Here is a 17,598-nt window from a genome sequence, read left to right as displayed (position 1 = left end):
ACACACACACAACACCACAATAGCAACACTACACCAGTAAAATCTAAAGACCCTATAACAGCAAGACTTGAACAACCAAAGACAGATGAAAGAGAAGAAAATGACCTAAAAGAAAACGATCTGGCAGAATCCACTGTAGTTGAACATGTATACACTGGATGCCTGAGCAGTGCCTTGAGGATACCACTCCTAGGTATCTGAAATGCAGAGGTATGCGGACCGAAGCATCTGTACAAAGATGTCCACAGGAACACTGTTTTAATCACGCCAAGATGGGAACAGTTCAAGCGCATACCAGGAGTAGAATGCATGTGTACATCGTGGTACACACTAACTAGTCAACCGCTGGCCATGGAGCGAGGGTCCCCAGCTGGCTAGTCCTCAGCTGTTTGAGGTTTCTAGTTTCACCCCAGTCAGTTGACCGAGGAGGTCTTTGAGATGAGTCCTGCTCCGAGCATGTGCCGAAAGCAGTCACATGAGCGATAGCTCGGAGCTGGGTAAGCACCGCGTAGCCACCCCAGCTAGTCCCTGCTTCATGAGCAAACCAAGTGATTACACCAGTTTTTAGCCGCTGTATTGGGGATAGGTTTTACACAGCAGTAGGTAAGCAGAGCACACACTGAGCTTCTTAATGATCAACAACGTAGAATATATTCAGCAAAGCACGGTGGTGTCCACCCGCAGTTCTAGCATTCAGGAAAGGGAGGCAGGAGAACTGTCAATTCAAGACCCATCTCAGGCACGGTAGTCAGATGTTGTCTCAATCAAAATAAATGATCAGATAAAAAGAGAGCAGGATAGATCCAACTTGTAAGTCACTTTTATATGTTTAAGGAAGGAAAACGAATTGGTTAAATTTATAAAATTTTTCTACGAACTATTATCTAATACTAGATTCATAAACAGGACATGGTTATTTGTATCCTGAACATAAAAGTTGAAGAAAATATTAGGGTTAAAAATTTTCTACTTCAATAGAAACTTATTTGGGAACCAAAAATACCCACGGGAGGAAGTCAGTGGATCCTTACAGACAATTTAAAGCAACAGCATCGGGAGAGGCGTGGGTGTGCTTTAGTGAGCGCCGGCAGGCGGCCAAGCTATGTCATAGGAGCTCTACCTCACTGGATCCTCACGGTGACCCTGTGAGGTGAGTTCATAGCCCCGCTTGGCAGACCAGGTTCAGAGGCTGTGTAACCAGCCAAGGTCCTACAGCCCATAGAAGATGGAGTCCATCCTTCCGTGAGGAAGGTTCGTGAAGGCAAGTTTCCTCCGTGTCACCCTTGGCGCAGTTGTGGGACTAGCATGGCATGTCCGTTTCCCCATCGTGCCCCAGCTCTTTCTGATGGACGAGAGTAGGGATGTGGGTACAGGTGGCCATCCAGGGAACACGGAAGGGAGCTATCTGGAAGAGGAGCCATTGTCTCTGTGATCCTTAAAGCTCAGGAGTGTGGGTTGGAGCCAAAGGGGCCTGTGCTCTGGTCATAACCTGAGAAGAGTTCTGGAGAGTTCTGAAAGCTGTGGAGAGAAACAGAAGGGTATCAGCACCTGGCTCCATGGGGCATGCGCAGTATCACAGGATCCTGTGGGTTTCCATTTCCTCTGCGGACACCCCCATCCCCGCGGACCCCATGCCCAATGCCTGGCCATGGGCAGCTGTGTCTTTCAGTTCTTTCATTATGGAATACAGGTGGGGGACAGGCGGGGGTCACTTCTGAAGCTATCCATCCCTGTTCTCTTAGTCTACGGTTCTATCCTCCTCTCGCAATTTCAGGAAGCTCAAAGGAACGCATTCTGCTTCCCACTTGCCACTCATGGATGATAAAGACAGCCCCAGCCCCACACTGAAATTCAACAGGTGTTCTACGGTCCGGCCTTTCATTTCATAAAACGAAGAAGAAACTAACAGTGTAGAACTGGAGAAATGACCCAAAAACTGTGCAGGGAGTGACTGCCGCCCTGGGCCTGACCAACACAGGGGTGTCTGCGAGCCGATGAGCCACTGAGAGACTCCAGAGCCTGCTAGGCTACTAAGAACCAAATGTCTGCCCAGGAATCTGCTCAGGAGCTGTCTGCTTGCATGGGCAGTCACCAGCTTTCCCTCTGAGGGAAGAGTACGAAGGCAATGTGACGGCGGTGGTAGGTAGAGCGCCAGAGGGTTCTTCGGAAGCTCGGGGAGCGGGGCGTGGTCTTTCTCAGCCTCCTCCCAGGCTGCCGAGGAGGCAGGGAAAGGATTCTGGCAGCTGTCGGAAACCAAACCGCTTCCACCGGGTCCCATCTGTTGCTGAGCTGTTGAACTGCTGTCCCCACCAGCCCTTTCCCGTGGGGTAGGTTTCAGGGAGGAAGGTGAAGCAGCCAGCCACTTGGAAGCTGTCTAAAACAGGACCAATTATGACCACGTTTTCACCTCCTTGGGAACATTCCGTGGTTTGAAAGTAAAAGCCACCTGCTGTTTCCTTCCTCCAGGCTATTTAAATAGCAGGGACAGACGCGGGAGGATCTGGGGGCCAACAGTGGTTCTGGGAAAGACTTCTGACAACTGGAACCATTCTTAGAGGAGGAAATGAGCTTATTGCTGCAAGCTGGACGGATTCCAGCTTGGTAGGAGCAATGGATCGCCCCTGCTCCAAGAATCACACTGTGAGGAGCTCCTGCGGGGACCCCAAGACACTTTGCGATTTTACAAAGTGAGTTAGGCTCCCGGCAAAGGAGGCCTCGGACTATTCCTGCTGAGGTGAATGCTAACGCTGACATGCGGTCTGTTCTGTCCTGACGTCCCTTGCTGAGGGGCTGGGTACGAAAGCTCCAGTCTCCTCATTTACCAAGCCGCCTGTCCTTTGATGTCTGGGGGGCCTTTATTTGAATGGTTTTCTTTATCCTTATAGGAAATGGGTACTGACCTTGGAGGAGTTAGAATTCAAAATGAACAGAGACACAAGGTTGCTTAGGGAAGAGAAGAGAGAGCAAAGCCAGAGATTGGGCAAGAGGGGATGGGCAACAGCGCTAAACAAAAACAAAAGCAGGAGAAGTCAGGGGCAGGTGGAGAGGGAGAGAGATACTCAGAGCCACAAACTGAGACGGCAGGGACAAATAGGAGTCAGGAATGAGAAGGGCAGCAGTCAGAGCTCCGTGAACTGAAGAGGCGGTGCAGCACCCAGGGGTCACACTGGTCAGCAAGGAAGGGAACTGAGCAGGAGGTGCGGAAAGATAATGGGGGACCAGGGAGCAGGAAAGTAAACTAAATTATCTTGGGTCTCAGAGCCCTGGAATTCCTCCCCGGGAGATGACAACGTCTGTATCTCTAAAGCCAATGTCTACCTCTCTTGCCTCTTTCATCTGCTATGCGGATTGTTCTGGAAATACGCATCCACTCACTCACTCCTTGTGCCTCAGAGTCCTTCCGCACTGGGCTAGTTCCTCAAATCTGCCGGTGCTTCCCAAAGAGCGATAGGTCCCTTCAGTGGCTCCCCTGTCACTTAAAATACCTTCTACATCGTGAAGAGTGTGTGGGGTTTTCCTCAGGAAAAGCCAAGCCTCTGCTATATTTGGGTAGAGACCAGAGGAAAATGTCACAGCATTGTAAGGTCAATCAGGGGAACATGAAAGTGACTTTCCAGAACTACGGAGCGCGGCCTTCCTGGCACACACTCCTAGGAGGGAAATCCTGTCTTCCCCTGGAGGTCACCTGGGTCCAGGCCCGGCCCACGGCCACTGCCCACACGTGTGGGCTGCTGGGGAAAACCAGGCTGTCCTACACCTGTCATGGTAATGTTTAAATCAAAGTAGTGCCCAGACCTCTGCCTGAGTGACCAGCACGTCTGCCCCTGGGCTTGAGGAAAGCAAGTCAGGGCCATTTACTTCCCAGAACTGTGTCGGCCATCACCAGTCTCTTTGATTTCAACAGTCCTTCCTAGTCAAGTCTCACTAACTCTGCATCCCCAGAGCTCATCTGTACACCAGGGAACCCACGGGGAGAACCATGTTGAAATGCATGTCACAGACAGAACCTCCTTAGTCTCAGCAGGGCTGCTAGCCCCTCCCACGCCCCAAAGATCAGCAGCTCATTGGCCTGCTCTAAATGTCAGTCAACCCATTCTCTGAAATGTAACCCCCCACCCCCACCCCGCTGTGAGTAGGTTTAGAAAATTCTCCAGGCAAGCTTGCGCCTGCTGTGAGCACAGGGCTGGGTTAGAGCAGTGAGCCCTCTGGGCGGGACTCGAAAGCAGTGCTTCTGCCGTAAGATGGCAGATGTGACCAGCAGCGGCAGGAACAGGCACATTCGCCTCTGCATACTTACGTGGGATCCTTAGCTGGTGACTGTGCCCGTGTTAGTTCCGCCCTCACCTCATGTACTCCCCATCACTCCTATAATCCATAAACGACTCTGATCCTGAAACCTCTTCAAAATCCTCCAGCACCAGACTGGTGGAGTCCTCACCCAGGGGGCCACTGTCAGGTCTGGACATCCTAGCCCGGGGCAGAGATGCAGGGAAGTTGGTCGGAGCTGGAGGTGGGGAGCAAGGAGGTGTTGGCAGGATACAGATGGGCCTGGCCTCAGCAGGGGACACGGCAGCCTCAAAGACTTCTTCCTCATCCTTCTCAGACTCGGGTCCTCCATCGGAGGCTGAGGACCCCAGAACATGGTAGAGACTGGGAAGGCGGATGTCGAAGCGCAGCCCAAACTTAGCAAACAGCTTGTCATTGAGCGTGTAGAGCTTCTCGGAGATGTCATAGCCCAGCAGGGCTGAGAAGAGGCGGGAGATGTATCGCTCTCTGTTCAGAAGAAGGTGGAGATTTTTCCGGGGCCAGGAAATGTAGCTACATTCGGTCTCAGCAGTCAGCGTGACCTGGGGGGTTAGGAGCAGAGAAAGATTTAAAGTGCAGAGACACAGGTGGCTATTTTGATTGGGGTAACTCTACGGCCTAGCTGGGAGGAAGTCCAGGTACAAGCTTCTTGTGTGTGCTGTGATGTGCATGCCCTGTGTCAGGAGCAGGGGACAGCCTGGTGCTCACTCGACCATCACCTCCAAAGAGATGAGGGAAACGTTTATCGAGGGACAAGGCTACAGATCAAGCAAGTATCAAGCCAAGATGTATCAGAGGGACAGAGCACTGGGGTTCAGGTACCCGAATCTGTTCTTAACTTGGTTACAAACTGAAAGGATCTCATGACTCAAGAACGAATAGAGACAGAAAAAGAACTCACGACCAGAATGGAACAGGCCCCCTCTTCGGTTATTTATTTAAGAGCCTGGGAATGTCTGCATAGTCACTGTGCCCGGGATGCAAATCAGATTATGCCAGCAGGAGAGAGAAGAAACACTGTGTGCTTGGCACACAGTGGGCCTCCATAATCCTTGTTAAAATGATGATCTACGCATGGTGGCTCATGCCTTACAACCCAGCACTCCGAAGGTGGAGGCAATGGATCCGGTACACAGTGAATTCTAGGATAGCCTGAGCTATGCAGTGAGATCCTGTCTCAAAACCAAAACCAAAACCAAAGATGAGTAGCAAAGCTAAGGTTAAAGTGGAATCATTCCAAGGATAGTATCGAGAAGGGGATAAACTTAGACAATTTGTAAAGGTCTCGTTGACACAACCCTTGGGCTGGCAGGGTTAGGGTGTGTTTGTGAGTGGAGACGGAGGGACATGGCAGCTAACCTTTACTGAACTGTGACTATGTGCCAGGCACTCTGTTGACGCCTTATACTGACTATGAAATGTAGTGTTGGCTTTTGAAGCATTCTCTGTTAGAGATTATATACAACCCCTTGAATTCGTGCCTTTCAGGGCCAGAAAGATGGTTGAGCGGGTTAAGAGCACTTGATGTTCTTACAGAGGACCCTAAGTTTGATTCCCAGCACCCACATCGAGCAATTCAAAACTGCCTATAACTTCAGCTCCAATGGGTCTAAAGCCTCTGGCCTCTGTGTGTGTGGGGGGGGGGGGCACACATGTGCGCGCGCACACACACACACAAATTAAAAATAAAATAAATCTTCTAAAAAGACACTACTTTACCTCCCGTCCCTCTCCTCTCCTCCTCAGTGTCTGCTGAGCCCCTCCTCCACTTCCTGCTCCCCACAGCCCCCTGTCTCATCTGTTAGACCAGAGCCCTAGCTAAATTAGTCATCAGGCCAGGGGCTGGTTGCTGGTTTCAGCCTGACCCTCCACCAGCCGTGTAATTTCCGTTTAATAACTATGCCCGGGCATGTCGCCTCTTTGAGAGAGTCCTGAAGAAAACACTCACAATCTGTCACACTCAGTCATAGCCTCTGCCTCAAATGTCCTTGACAGAAAGTCCTAGGACAAAAGACACGGTGCCAACCACAGGGCAGATACGCCTGATGATGTCCTAATGTGGATGACGTCAATGTCTGTATGGCCAGACACAGAGATTATGGGCTTTTCCCCTGTGTAGATTGTTACTGCTTCCATTAAAAAAAAAAAAGATAAAATATGAAACTCCTTTTCTTCATCTTACTTTCTTGGCTACCATTATATTCATTCTCCATTTTAGCAAACTCCACAGAAACCTGTCTATATGTACTGTCTCCTTTCTTCTGACTTGCTCTTTGGCAAATAAGACTGTCAATCATTGTTCCTGTCAATCAAGACACCCTGTGACCTCTCAGTTGCTGTTCTCACAGGCCAGCTGCACTCTGCCAAATCACCTCTCTTTGGCACACTGTCTCTGTGGGGTTCTGGGGTGCCAAACACTCCTGGGAAGACCTCCTGACTTCTCCTCAGGTTCACTTTCTGTCTCTTCCTTTTCTCCCCAACTTCACAGAAGAGGTCAGATTCTTGACCACTTCTCTATGCTTGCATTCACTATGCAATGCTATCCCACCCAATGGCTTTTAGTCTTACCTGTATAAAACCCGTTTCCAAATGTATCTCTCAAGCCCAGACCTCATTCCTGGATTCCAGACTCGACTATCCCAGCTGCCTTTGCAACATTCCCACTGTCCAATATGAAGCAAACTGAACACATCCCAAGATGCACTTCTCCCGCTCTGGCAAGCTCTGCCTGCAGCCACCCCACCCTTCTAGCACTCAGGTCAGAAAGTCAGAAGCCTCCTTCTTCAATAGCTAAGCATTCATTAACCTTTCGGGCTCCATCTAGAAAACGTAACTGCTGGCCCTTATGCAATGGGTCCCACGACACCTCTGCAGCTTCCTCTCCTGCTAGCTGCACCCCACCTCTCGGTGCTCCCCTTTCTGTACCCGAAGCCTGCAGTTCTCCCTCAGGACTTTAGAACTTGTTCTCTCCACTGTCTCCTAGAGGACCAGAGTGCACACTGTCCCCTCTCAAGCTCTTACTCAGTGGTCACCAGTTTAACAAGGACACCCACGAGCACTGGTACTTAAACTGTAACCTTACGCTTCATTCTCTGCTGCTCTTTTAATCAGCAGTTACTGTTCTCCAATATATTCATCTGTTTGTTATATCCAGGGTTTATTTTTGCCTCTCCTGCTAGAACGCAGCTTGCATAAGGGCAGGATGTGTGCTGTCCATTGATGTCTTCCAAACCCTTTCATCAGTGCCAACATATACCAAGTTCCTCAAGAGCGTCTCTGAAGGGAACAAATGATTCAAGTGAAGATGAACAGTCTTGTATGCAGCCAAACAACCCAGTGTCATTTCTTCATGTCTTGTAAAGTCCTTCCTTAGAGTCTGGGGAGATGGTTCAGTGGTTAAGAGCACTTCCTGCTCTTCCAGAGGACCAGAGCTTTGCTCCCAGAACTCAGGTCAGGCCACTCACAGCAGCAACAGCCTGTAATTTTGGCTGATGCCCTCTTTTGGCCTTCCAGGGTGCTGCACCTATGTGCACATACCTCTTCCACCACATACACACACAACTAAAACCAAATCTTTTTAAAAAGTCCTTCTCTGAAGGTTCTCTGGAAATTTACTTTCTTTCATGTGTGTGTGTGTGTGTGTGTGTGTGTGTGTGTGTATGTGTGTGTTGGGGGTATGTGTGTATGTGTATGTTAGGGGGTATGTATGGGCATGTATGTATGTGGGTGTGCTGGCCTGTGCATGTACATGTGGAGGTAGAAGCTGACTTCCGGTACCTTCTCTATTGCTTTACATCATATTTTTTGAGACTACACCTCGCACTTGACATTCAACTGGACTGGCGGGCCAGCAAGCCCCCCAGATCTGCTTGTCTCTGCCTCGCCCGGTGCTGGGATTACAGGCACACGTCACTATGTCCTGCTTTCTGTTGGGTGCTGATGATCCTAATTCAGCCCCTCGTGCTTGCACAGCAAGCGTTTCCCTACTGCACCAGGCGCTTAACCTCCAGAAGCCTGCCTTTTTATTGGTTCCCACACGCATCCAGGGTTAACAAAGTTTTGATAAGCACAAAGCCTTTTCTTTGTGAGAACATATATAATTAAGACAGAGGTCCAGCGAAACAGGACACAGACCACAGGCTGGGGATGAATTCTGCGGGCTGTGCCGTGCTCTGCTCTTGGCGAATAATGGAAGTGTCACGGTGCCACCAGCCAGCAGATCTGGGGAAACTGAACTGTTGAGAAGTGTAACAGGGACGCTGAGATTTGGGTTAAATTTGCTGTAAATTGTGATGTAAGCAGTCACTAGAATTGCTCTTCCAGTCAACAAAGCTAGGTACGAGGCAAGATCAAGATGAACTATAACCCAACAACACCTGATACCTGCAAAGAGGAAATGGGATTTTACACAGCCAACAGCAAGGGTGTGGATCCCATTGCTTCTAAATTAGGCATCCACAGAAGATATAAAAGGGAGGAATATGAGCATGCTGACATTCCAGGCCGAGAGGCCATCTGGGGTAACAGTCTTTCCTCTGGAGTATGACCCACCTGCTCCTCCCTGTCATTGCTGTAGCCGGGTCTGGCTGGCTCCAGCCCTAAGCTCTTCTGTCATTCTCCTGGCCTTAGGGAGTTCCCAGAGAATGACTCTGGGTGCGGCAGAGAGGGTGGGGATGGGACAAAAGTTATTTGATTGGAGGGAGTCAGTGGCTAGTAGCCCTGGCAATGGTGGCAAGACTGCCTCTTTGACAATATCACCATAGAGCTAGGATTAGGACAGAAGCCAGCCCAGACAGTGGCATTGCCTGGCATGTGTCTGTTCCGGGGCTAGCTCATATGCTGGCTAGAGGACTCTCTGGTAGACATCACAGAAGATACACAGATCATAGGACCAGCAAACTGCCTAGCAGAGTCCCTAAGAGGGCTGAGTGAACCACTCTTATGATGGCCCTTTCATTTCTCAGAGAAAAGAGACAGACAGTAAGAGCAGGCTCCTTCTTGGCTTTGTCGCTTTCTGGCTGGGTGCATGATGCTTTGGGATCTGAGATGGGTTATCTGTTAGACAGTAACAGTATTACCCAGTCTAGCAATTTGTGTGACTCAGCAAGGCAATACAATATGCAGTGTGTGTCACGTTCTAGCCATCGGCAACCTGGAACCACAAATGTGAACAGCTGCACAGAGGTCAGTAGGCGCTGAGTGGTCAGGATCCCTGCGGCCTCATGGGCGTGAGTGACCCGTTGAGTCTTCTGAGACACCAACCTGTTCAGTAAAAACTGGGTTCTTGAGACTGTGTTTTGAAGTGTGGGACAGAGACAGATACAAACAGAGATAGGGTCAGAGATGGAGAGATGGAACTGTCTCTGTGTCATTAGAATAGACAGCATGGTGCATGCAGCCAGCATGCAGGAAGGGAAGAGCTGGAGCCAGCTGGTGGCTGCAGTAAGCTGTAGACATGGAGGCGGGAAGGTGAGCCTGAGTAACCCTCATAGAAGAGTCCTGGGGAGCACGGTGGCTTGTTTAGAAGTGAAAATGCGTTTCAGATAAAGAGGCCATAGCAGGGTCAAGGTATATAGGTACTGGTGTTTGGGAGGGCTAGAATGAGCAGCATGAACCAGGAGAGCTGGAGCTACAACCAAAGGGTGCTAGGTTTCCATTATCCTACGTAGGATGGGCTTTTGTTGTTACTGTTTTGTTTTTTTTTTTTTTTAATATTCTAGGCGTTAGTCTTTTGGAAAGTTTGTAGGCACACACAGGATATGACTGCCTGTCAGGGACCAATACCACCCTTCCCTGTTCCTCAGACCCGGGAGCATAGGCACTCTTCTCCTCAGAAGGCAGGGGTCATGACCCCACCCCCTCTTAGCATCACATCTGGTGATGGCCCAAGGGCAGATGTGAGAGAGGGAGGCAGCGATGTTGGGGCGTGCAGCGGCAGGTGAGCAGTGCTGCCTTCGGGCTCCTCCTTACCTGGAAGGTCCCCTCCTCGGAAGGATGCAGCGATTCCCACTCTGGGGAGTCCATGAACTGGTACGGAAAGATGTAGTGCAGAAACTGCCCATCCTGGCTCACTCGAACCCTGACGAAAGGAAAGAAGACACTGTCTGGGAAAGGGTAATCACTGCCCTATGCCCTCTGCCGAAGTCACTTATGGCTGAATGGCTCAAGTCCTCCAGCAGAAACACCTAGCTAACGTGTGGAGAGGCCAAAGCAGATGTGACCCAATGAAACACAGAGAGCAGGCTCTCATTCCAGACTGCAGAACTAGAGTCCTGGGGATTGGGGGAGTGTAGGTGGAGGCTATTTGTTCTTTTCCTGGTCACCCAGACCCAAAATAATTACACAGAAACTATATTAATTAAAACACTGCTCAACTAACTCTTACATCTTAAATTAACTCATTCCTATTGTTTTATATTTTACCATGAGGCTTGTAGTTTACCGGTAAAGTTCTGGGGAGACAGGAGTGGCCGTATTGGTGTCTCCCTGATTCTGCCTTTTTTCCTCCTCTATCTCTGCTTGTAATTCCTGCCTTGTTCTATTTTGCGCTGCCATAGGCCCAAAGCAGATTCTTTATTAACCAATGGTAATAAAACATATTTACAGCATACAGAGGGGAATCACACATCACCTCTCCCTTTCTGTCTAAATAAAAAGGAAGGTTTTAACTTTAACATAGTAAAATTATATATAAAAAACAGACATCAAGCAAGAATTACAGTCACAATATTTATATCTATTTTATCTTTTATTATAACTAAGGAAAACTATAACTATCTAATCTTCAACTCCATCAAAGACTCCAGAAGGATATAATATTACCTAAGTAAATAAGAATTACATTGTAAGCAACTTCCAAAACTGTAGAATTGACATACATACACATACCACCACCATCACCACCACCACCACCAACAACAACAAAGAAGGAGAGGAGGAGAAAAGGAAGGAAGGAAGGAAGGAAGGAAGGAAGGAAGGAAGGAAGGAAGGGAGGGAGGGAGGGAGGAAGCAAGGGAAAAAGGACGGAAAAAAGGAAGGAAAGAAGGAAGGAAGGAAGGAAGGAAGGAATGAAGGAAGGAAGGAAGGAAGGAAAACCTCTTGAAAAGTGCCTTGGGCAGGGGCCTTATCCCAAAGCAATAAGAAACATGTCTGAGGGCGAGGGCTGGACACTAGTAGTTTAAGAATCTCCCCAGAAGGTGAGAAACAGGAGGAATGAAGTGGATTTTTTGTTGTTGTCTGTATTGTTATTTTTTATTTTATTTTTTATTTCTTTTTTAGTTTTCCTTTGGATGGCAATGCTACAAGGGTGAAGGACAGATATGGAGAGACTGGGAGAAGAATGGGATTGGGCCCTTAATGTGAAATTCCCAAAGAATCAGTCAAAACAATATGTTTAAAGCCACAAAAAAACAATCTCCTCAGTGAGTCCACTATGTGTCCAGGACGCAAACCACTGGGTTGTGGCTCTACTGTCCACTAACCACATGTGGTTATTTCATTTAAGATCGACGTCCATTAAAACTAAATACAGTTAACAGTCCAGTTCCTCCGTCACACTGATCAAACCCAGGTGCTCCGGTCTGTGGTTGTGTGCAGTCTGTGACTGCCGCATTGCACAGTGTGGATGTAGAATGGCCCCATTGCCACAGAAGATGCTGCCCTACTGGGATGCTGCCCTCTGTCCAGCAGGCTACATGAGCAGCAGTACTGAGGACAGAACACGTTTGCAAGGGAAAGAAGACAGTGTGTGAGAGACGAACAGATGCTCCTCGTGTGCCTGCCCCTTTAGTCATCACAGCAATGCAAGGTGGACCGTTTGGTTCCCTCCCCCGCCCCACCCTCTGTTTTACAGCCAAGAACAAAGATGGTAAGGAAACCTTAAGATCATATGGCTAGCAGGAAACAAAACCGAGATTCTGTGTTCTCACCACGATGTCATCTTACTGGTTTTCGTAGGTGGTGGTGGACACTTTCAACATCACCTTTCTGAACCGTCAGCAGCCATAAGGAAATGAGAATCCAGATACCTCATTCAGTGGACAGTCCTGGGATGCACACCTAGCCCAGGGACATTTCAACCCCATCTGTGAGACTTTGGAACTGGGGTGAAGTCACTGTGACTTGTGCTTCCAACAGAGACAACTACCAGACATTGGTTAAACCGGCACACTCCTGTATTCAGGTATTAAAACCTTGTCTCTCATATAATGGAATTCAGACTTTACACAAGGATGTTCTCCAGAGGGCCACAGGGAAGGAGAACCTAAAGTCATACAGAATTTCCAATAGACATGATTTTATGTTCTTCTAGCCTGAGGCCAGGCTGCATGTCTCTCTTTAAGTTTGAAAAGAAGTCATTTGCTTTTTCTAAAGGACGTCAACTAGACAGAGTGGGTTTCTGTGGCCACATCCAAGAATTCTAATTAATTTTTTAAAATTTTATGGATATAATTATTCCCTACTACCAACAAGTTAAGGAAATGCTTTGGCCTTTCTTATGCCCTCAGGTGTGCTTTACAACTCAGGGTTAGCAACCCCACCCATACTGCTTGCTGTCTCGTCTAGCCTTATGGCCATCTATCCGGGCTCTTTGCTCCTGCAGAGAAGGGACTTGCCCAACAGCAGTATGCCTGGATAAAGAGAGTGGTTTGGGGATGTGATGTAGCATCTAGACAGAGATCAAGATCCCGTAAGGGTCTTTTCCCCCGTTTCCCAGAAAACCCAGGCTTTCACATTTGCCTTCCCTTTTCAAGCGGGTTACATCGGGTGGAGACGCGAAGAGACAAGCGTACCTCAGTGGCACACACCCCCACTTGGAAGGAGCTGGCCTGCTGTCTCTTCTGGAAATTTTCTAACTAAACCAACATTCACAGAACCTCCCGTCTTTCTGAACACTGGGGGCCGCTACTGAGGGGGGTATTATCTGGTCCTTGCCTTCGAGAAGACTCCAGCATACAAGTAACAGGTTCAAGTCAGTGTGCTGAGGACTGGGGTAGAGCGGGCTCACAGGTGGGGGAGACAACGAGCCTGGCTCTGTGCAGGGAGCAGGCTTCTCAAGGATGACGTTCATGTGAGCGCTGCAGGGTTAGCGGGCCACTGATGAGCACATAAGGATGGAGACGGGCAGAGATCTGTTAATGTAATGAGAGCCCGCTCTTAAACACTCTCTGCTTCTCCTCCTCCATGCTGCTAGAGGTCCAGCTGGATATGTGGCTTCACGGCCAAGACCATGCCTTCTTATATATAGCCTTTGCTGCTAGGTTCAGTCAGCGGGTTAAGTTCTGGTCAATGGAACATTAGCACCCATAAGTCTCCTCGCAATAAATGCCTCGGTACATGCATGGCCATACAAATTATTGAAGACTATTACTAGTCATTAAATAATTACCTATTATATAATCACCCAAAGAAGAAAGCTCTCAAACCAAGCTAATAGCAGAGCCCGCCCCTGATGGCAGAAACACACTCGCTACAAGACTAGAAAAATCTACACAGGCTGCCAGGATGACGCGTCCTCCTACCTAGGGGCTGCCACACATTCTGTCTTCGGCTAGACCAGTTTCCCTCACGGCTGGGCCGATTCCTTGCAGGAATCTGTCTGACCTCCCAGAAAAGGAAGATCCACAGCTTACATGCTCTTGTTATCCTTAGTATCTCTCGCTGAGAAGGCCATGTCCATGATTACTCACACTGGCATACAATTGTTATTGTCTTAAGCTCCACGAGTTCAAGACAACGCTTGTCACATCTGCATCCTGAGTCTTACTACTCTTAATGTACAAAGAAGGCAGGGAAAAATAGAAGGAAGGAGGGAGGGAAGGAAAGAAGGAAGAGATGATGGACAAAGGTGTGTGTGTGTGTGTGAAGAGATTAAAACCTCAAAAAAAAAGCATCTCTAAGGAAAGAAGACACAAAAAGAGAAGGAAGCCTGTGATATGTATCATTCTCCTCATCATTTCTTCAGGGAAGGAAGCTGGTTCCCAAAGCACCTCACCAAGATGTGACGCTGTCTGTGGAACGTAGAACCAGGCAGCAAGCCAAACTGAGGTGGCTTTTCCTGAGTGTACTGTCTCTTTTGTCATTTCCTTTCCTAGCTTAGGCAGTCAGTCACCTGTTCAGAGAGCTGTACGTGTGGGATTTGGTACATGACATCGGCTATGAAACTGAAAGAGTAAGTATAGTTTAGCCGGGTGACAGGTTTTGAGGAAGTCACTTTGTTCTCAGAATATTGGAAGCGGTGACTGGCTGCCCTTGTTAAAACCAAACGAAAAGGCTTCCGGGATTGGAGCAAAGGTCTCTGGGTGACCTTCCACAGAGGACAGGGAGGCCTGCTCTTCCTGGCCCAGAAGGTGTCTTTTCTGTGACTGGGAGACATCTGTGTCGCACTTACCTGGATGCAGTGACCCCCTCTTAAATCCAGAGCCCAGCCACTAGCTAGAGGCCTGTTCCCTCTTGTCTGTTAAGCAAAGCAGAGACGGATGACGGGGAAAGATGACAAGTCAAGAAGAACAGTGACAAAACCCTACTCCAAACCTTGAAAACCTAGAGAAAACTCAAAATGCCCTGGTTTCTATCTCTTGGTGCCTAAGTATAGCAGGAAAAGCTCTGTGGAAAGGCAAGCTTTGCTTCCCCCTTGTCAGGGGCACAGGCTTATACAAGCACACAGTGAATCTGCCTTATACAAGACATCAGTACCATATGGTAACTGTGTTTCTGCTAAGTGAACACCAGGCAAGGAGAAGCCGTTCTTTATTAGCCTCAGTCCCCTCAGCCCAACAGAGGAGTGATGAGGAGCAAACAGCCTGGACCCCGTGAATGAGGAAGTCTCCGCATTAGCTGTTAGTCCTAGAAGCATGCAGCTATGAGGTGAACACCAGACAACAGTCACCGTGCATGCTTGTCTACAGATTGCTGCATTTGCCCATCCTGTCAACAAATGGGTGTCTCCCCATAAAAACTCCCCCTTCATAGCTCAGTCAACAATTGTCTTCTGAGTCCAGAAAAAACAGAAAACCGAAGTCTACATAACAATTTGTATTCTGTAAATTCATACATCAATGCGTGTTATGACTTTGACCTTAGCTGTCCCGTCATCATCAGATGCCTTTCCCCACTGTGTAGATGGCCATCTTAGTTTGTCCTCCTCTCCCTCGATCTCTCCTCCCTTCCCTTCCCTTCCCTTCCCTTCCCTTCCCTTCCCTTCCCTTCCCTTCCCTTCCCTTCCCTTCCCTTTCCCCTCCCTTCTTTTTCCTTTTCCCTTTCCCTTCTTCCCCTCCTCCTTCCATTGCCCTCTTCGCTTTGCCTTCCAGAATGCTCTGATTACCGTCATTTTTAGCCACACATGGTCTCCAGCAAGGTGACGGGAGGGATTGTCTATGGTCAAGTGCCACGAGGCAGCATCTCAAAGGATGCAAATGCCTGTGAAGTGTGACGTGCAGAGCCCATGGTGTTTTCTCATTAAACAGCCATGACCACTGCTGCCACGCAGGATAAGTGGACACACTTTGGTCCTTAAGTCAGCCAACGCCCAGCTGTCTCTCTTCCTCTGAGGCGCATGTCTCCACTAAATCCCCAATGGGGACATCTGTGGGCCTCACTGCTCCTCTGTCACCACGGGGCCCTCAGATTACAGTACGGACTCTCAGTAGGACAATCGGACTGGAAATAAGACAGAGCTATTTTCTCTCTGTAGCTGCCAGTACATGGGCTGTCCTCCAAGGCTTGTTTAGGAGATCTCAGATACAACAGGGTGCTTCCTTGAGGCCCTGGCAGGAAACAGGGGTCACGGCAAGCCTCCTGTTTCTGGGTTTATTTCCTGGACACAGTTGGTGTTTAGCAAATGCTAAATGCATATATGAAAGGAAGAAATCAATCTTACTGAAATGGTCAGTTTCCTAAAGGTCACAGCGAGGTTGGGGCATTACACATTAGGGTGAGTGTGTGCGTGTGTGTGTGTGAGTGAGTGAGTGTGTGTGTGTGTGTGTGTGTGTGTGTGCATGTGTGTGGAGGGTGTTTCAGGTCTGGCCTCACCAGACTTTGCAGTAGCAAGTGAACACAATTATCCTTGATAGCCTGGAAGATGCCCCGTGATCTAGTTTCCTCTTGGAAAGTGTCAAGAAAGAGGAAGCAAAGTCACTCCTAGAAAAATCTATTTGGGTTTGTTTGACTTGCCACATCCTTCCCTCGACGAAAGGGGACACGAAATGGAAAGGGACACTAGGACATGGGAAGTGTGGGCCGGGGGAATTCCAGGCACTGACAACACAGAGTAGCTTACCGGCCAGAGAGGAGCAGGGACAGGCGGTTGATGGGTGTCTCACCCTCCACGGCATAGGTCTGCTCCGTGGCCAGTGTCAAGACCTGCTCGTGGCAGCAGTGGACAATTTCCTTGTAGACCTGCAGGGGCACCTGCAGGGGCAGGCACAGCGTCTTGTAGAGGAGGTTGAACTCCTCGGGGAGGGTATTCACCCGGAGGCGATACACCAAATGCGCCAGTTGAAGCAGGCAAGCCGCCGTCAGCAGGGAGTTCCAAAGGACGATGTCCAGCCCGCAGGCATCAAACCAGCCCCACAGCACACAGCACAGGTAGCCTGGGCCCAGGATGCCGAAAAGATAGAAGCAGCCGTACACCCCACTGCCTGCCATGAAACCCATGAGCAAGAAGCAGCTGGCAAGGTGGTAGACGGCACCTTCCATATCCTGCTTCCAGCTACCGCACACTGGCCCCCGCCAGAGGAGCTGACCCAGCGCGCTGCTGTTGGGACTCATCTTTGGGGCTCTCAAAGACTCTCCAGGCCTCTCCACAAAGGAAAGTGGAAGAAAAAAAAATCAAGCAACCTGGACTCCCCAGTGACTTCTCACCACCAACTCTACCTTTGCTGGCAGGAATGCTTCTGGTGGCTCTGAGAAAGAATGCCAGAACATAGTACGCTTCATGGAAGACTGAAAACCTGTTTGTTGTTCGGGATGTTTTTTCTTCTCTCTCTCTCTCCCTCTCTCAGCACCACTCTCGTCCTCCCTGCAGCACTCTGGCAAACTTCTTTGGCTCCGGCTTTCTTAGAATGCTCTTCACCTTTAGTTTGCAGCAAAATGCATACACTGTCCTCAGAGAAAGTAGGACCACAACACCAGAAACTTCAGTAGCACTGGACGCCGAAGCCACGTCCTGCTTTCTGTTGTTCCCAAGCAGACTGAGGAGTGAGAGCCAGCAGGAGAGACACACTTGGGTTCCATTTGGAATGCATGTTCTCTTGGCACCGGAAGAAAGGGTGACCCCAGAGGGATACCATGTTT

The 17,598-nt window shown here is 49.1% G+C and overlaps 1 protein-coding gene across 2 annotated transcripts; it reads right to left on the bottom strand.

Annotated features, from left to right (window-relative positions):
- Positions 1 to 557: 557 nt before the first annotated feature.
- Popdc2 (popeye domain containing 2) lies at positions 558 to 17,598 on the bottom strand. Of its 2 annotated transcripts, none has more exons than XM_050148701.1 (4): positions 16,583 to 17,598; positions 10,276 to 10,384; positions 4,439 to 4,847; positions 558 to 1,518 (listed from the first exon to the last, which is right to left on the bottom strand). In XM_050148701.1, exons 1-4 carry the CDS (start codon positions 17,071 to 17,073, stop codon positions 1,436 to 1,438), a joined length of 1,092 nt encoding a protein of 363 aa, XP_050004658.1. In that variant the 5' UTR covers positions 17,074 to 17,598; the 3' UTR covers positions 558 to 1,435. The 2 variants fall into 2 exon arrangements, with proteins under 2 accessions (XP_050004658.1, XP_050004657.1); XM_050148700.1 differs by having other exon boundaries at positions 4,298 to 4,847; positions 16,583 to 17,597.

This window comes from Alexandromys fortis, unplaced genomic scaffold (assembly GCF_014885135.2).
Source record: "Alexandromys fortis isolate MF-2015 unplaced genomic scaffold, M_Fortis_MF-2015_v1.1 scaffold_4, whole genome shotgun sequence".
Lineage (NCBI taxonomy): Eukaryota > Metazoa > Chordata > Mammalia > Rodentia > Cricetidae > Alexandromys > Alexandromys fortis.
Note: the sequence above shows the minus strand (reverse complement) of the source record. Positions and strands in the feature narration are given on the sequence as shown.

Coding starts and splice junctions, on each gene's coding strand:
- Popdc2 (XM_050148700.1), bottom strand. CDS start 17,073: ATGAGTCCCAACAGCAGCGCGCTGGGTCAGCTCCTCTGGCGGGGGCCA. Junction 10,385..16,582: donor TCCCTGCTCCTCTCTGGCCG/GTAAGCTACTCT, acceptor TCCTTTCGTCAG/GGTTCGAGTGAGCCAGGATG. Junction 4,848..10,275: donor CCGAGGAGGGGACCTTCCAG/GTAAGGAGGAGC, acceptor CTAACCCCCCAG/GTCACGCTGACTGCTGAGAC.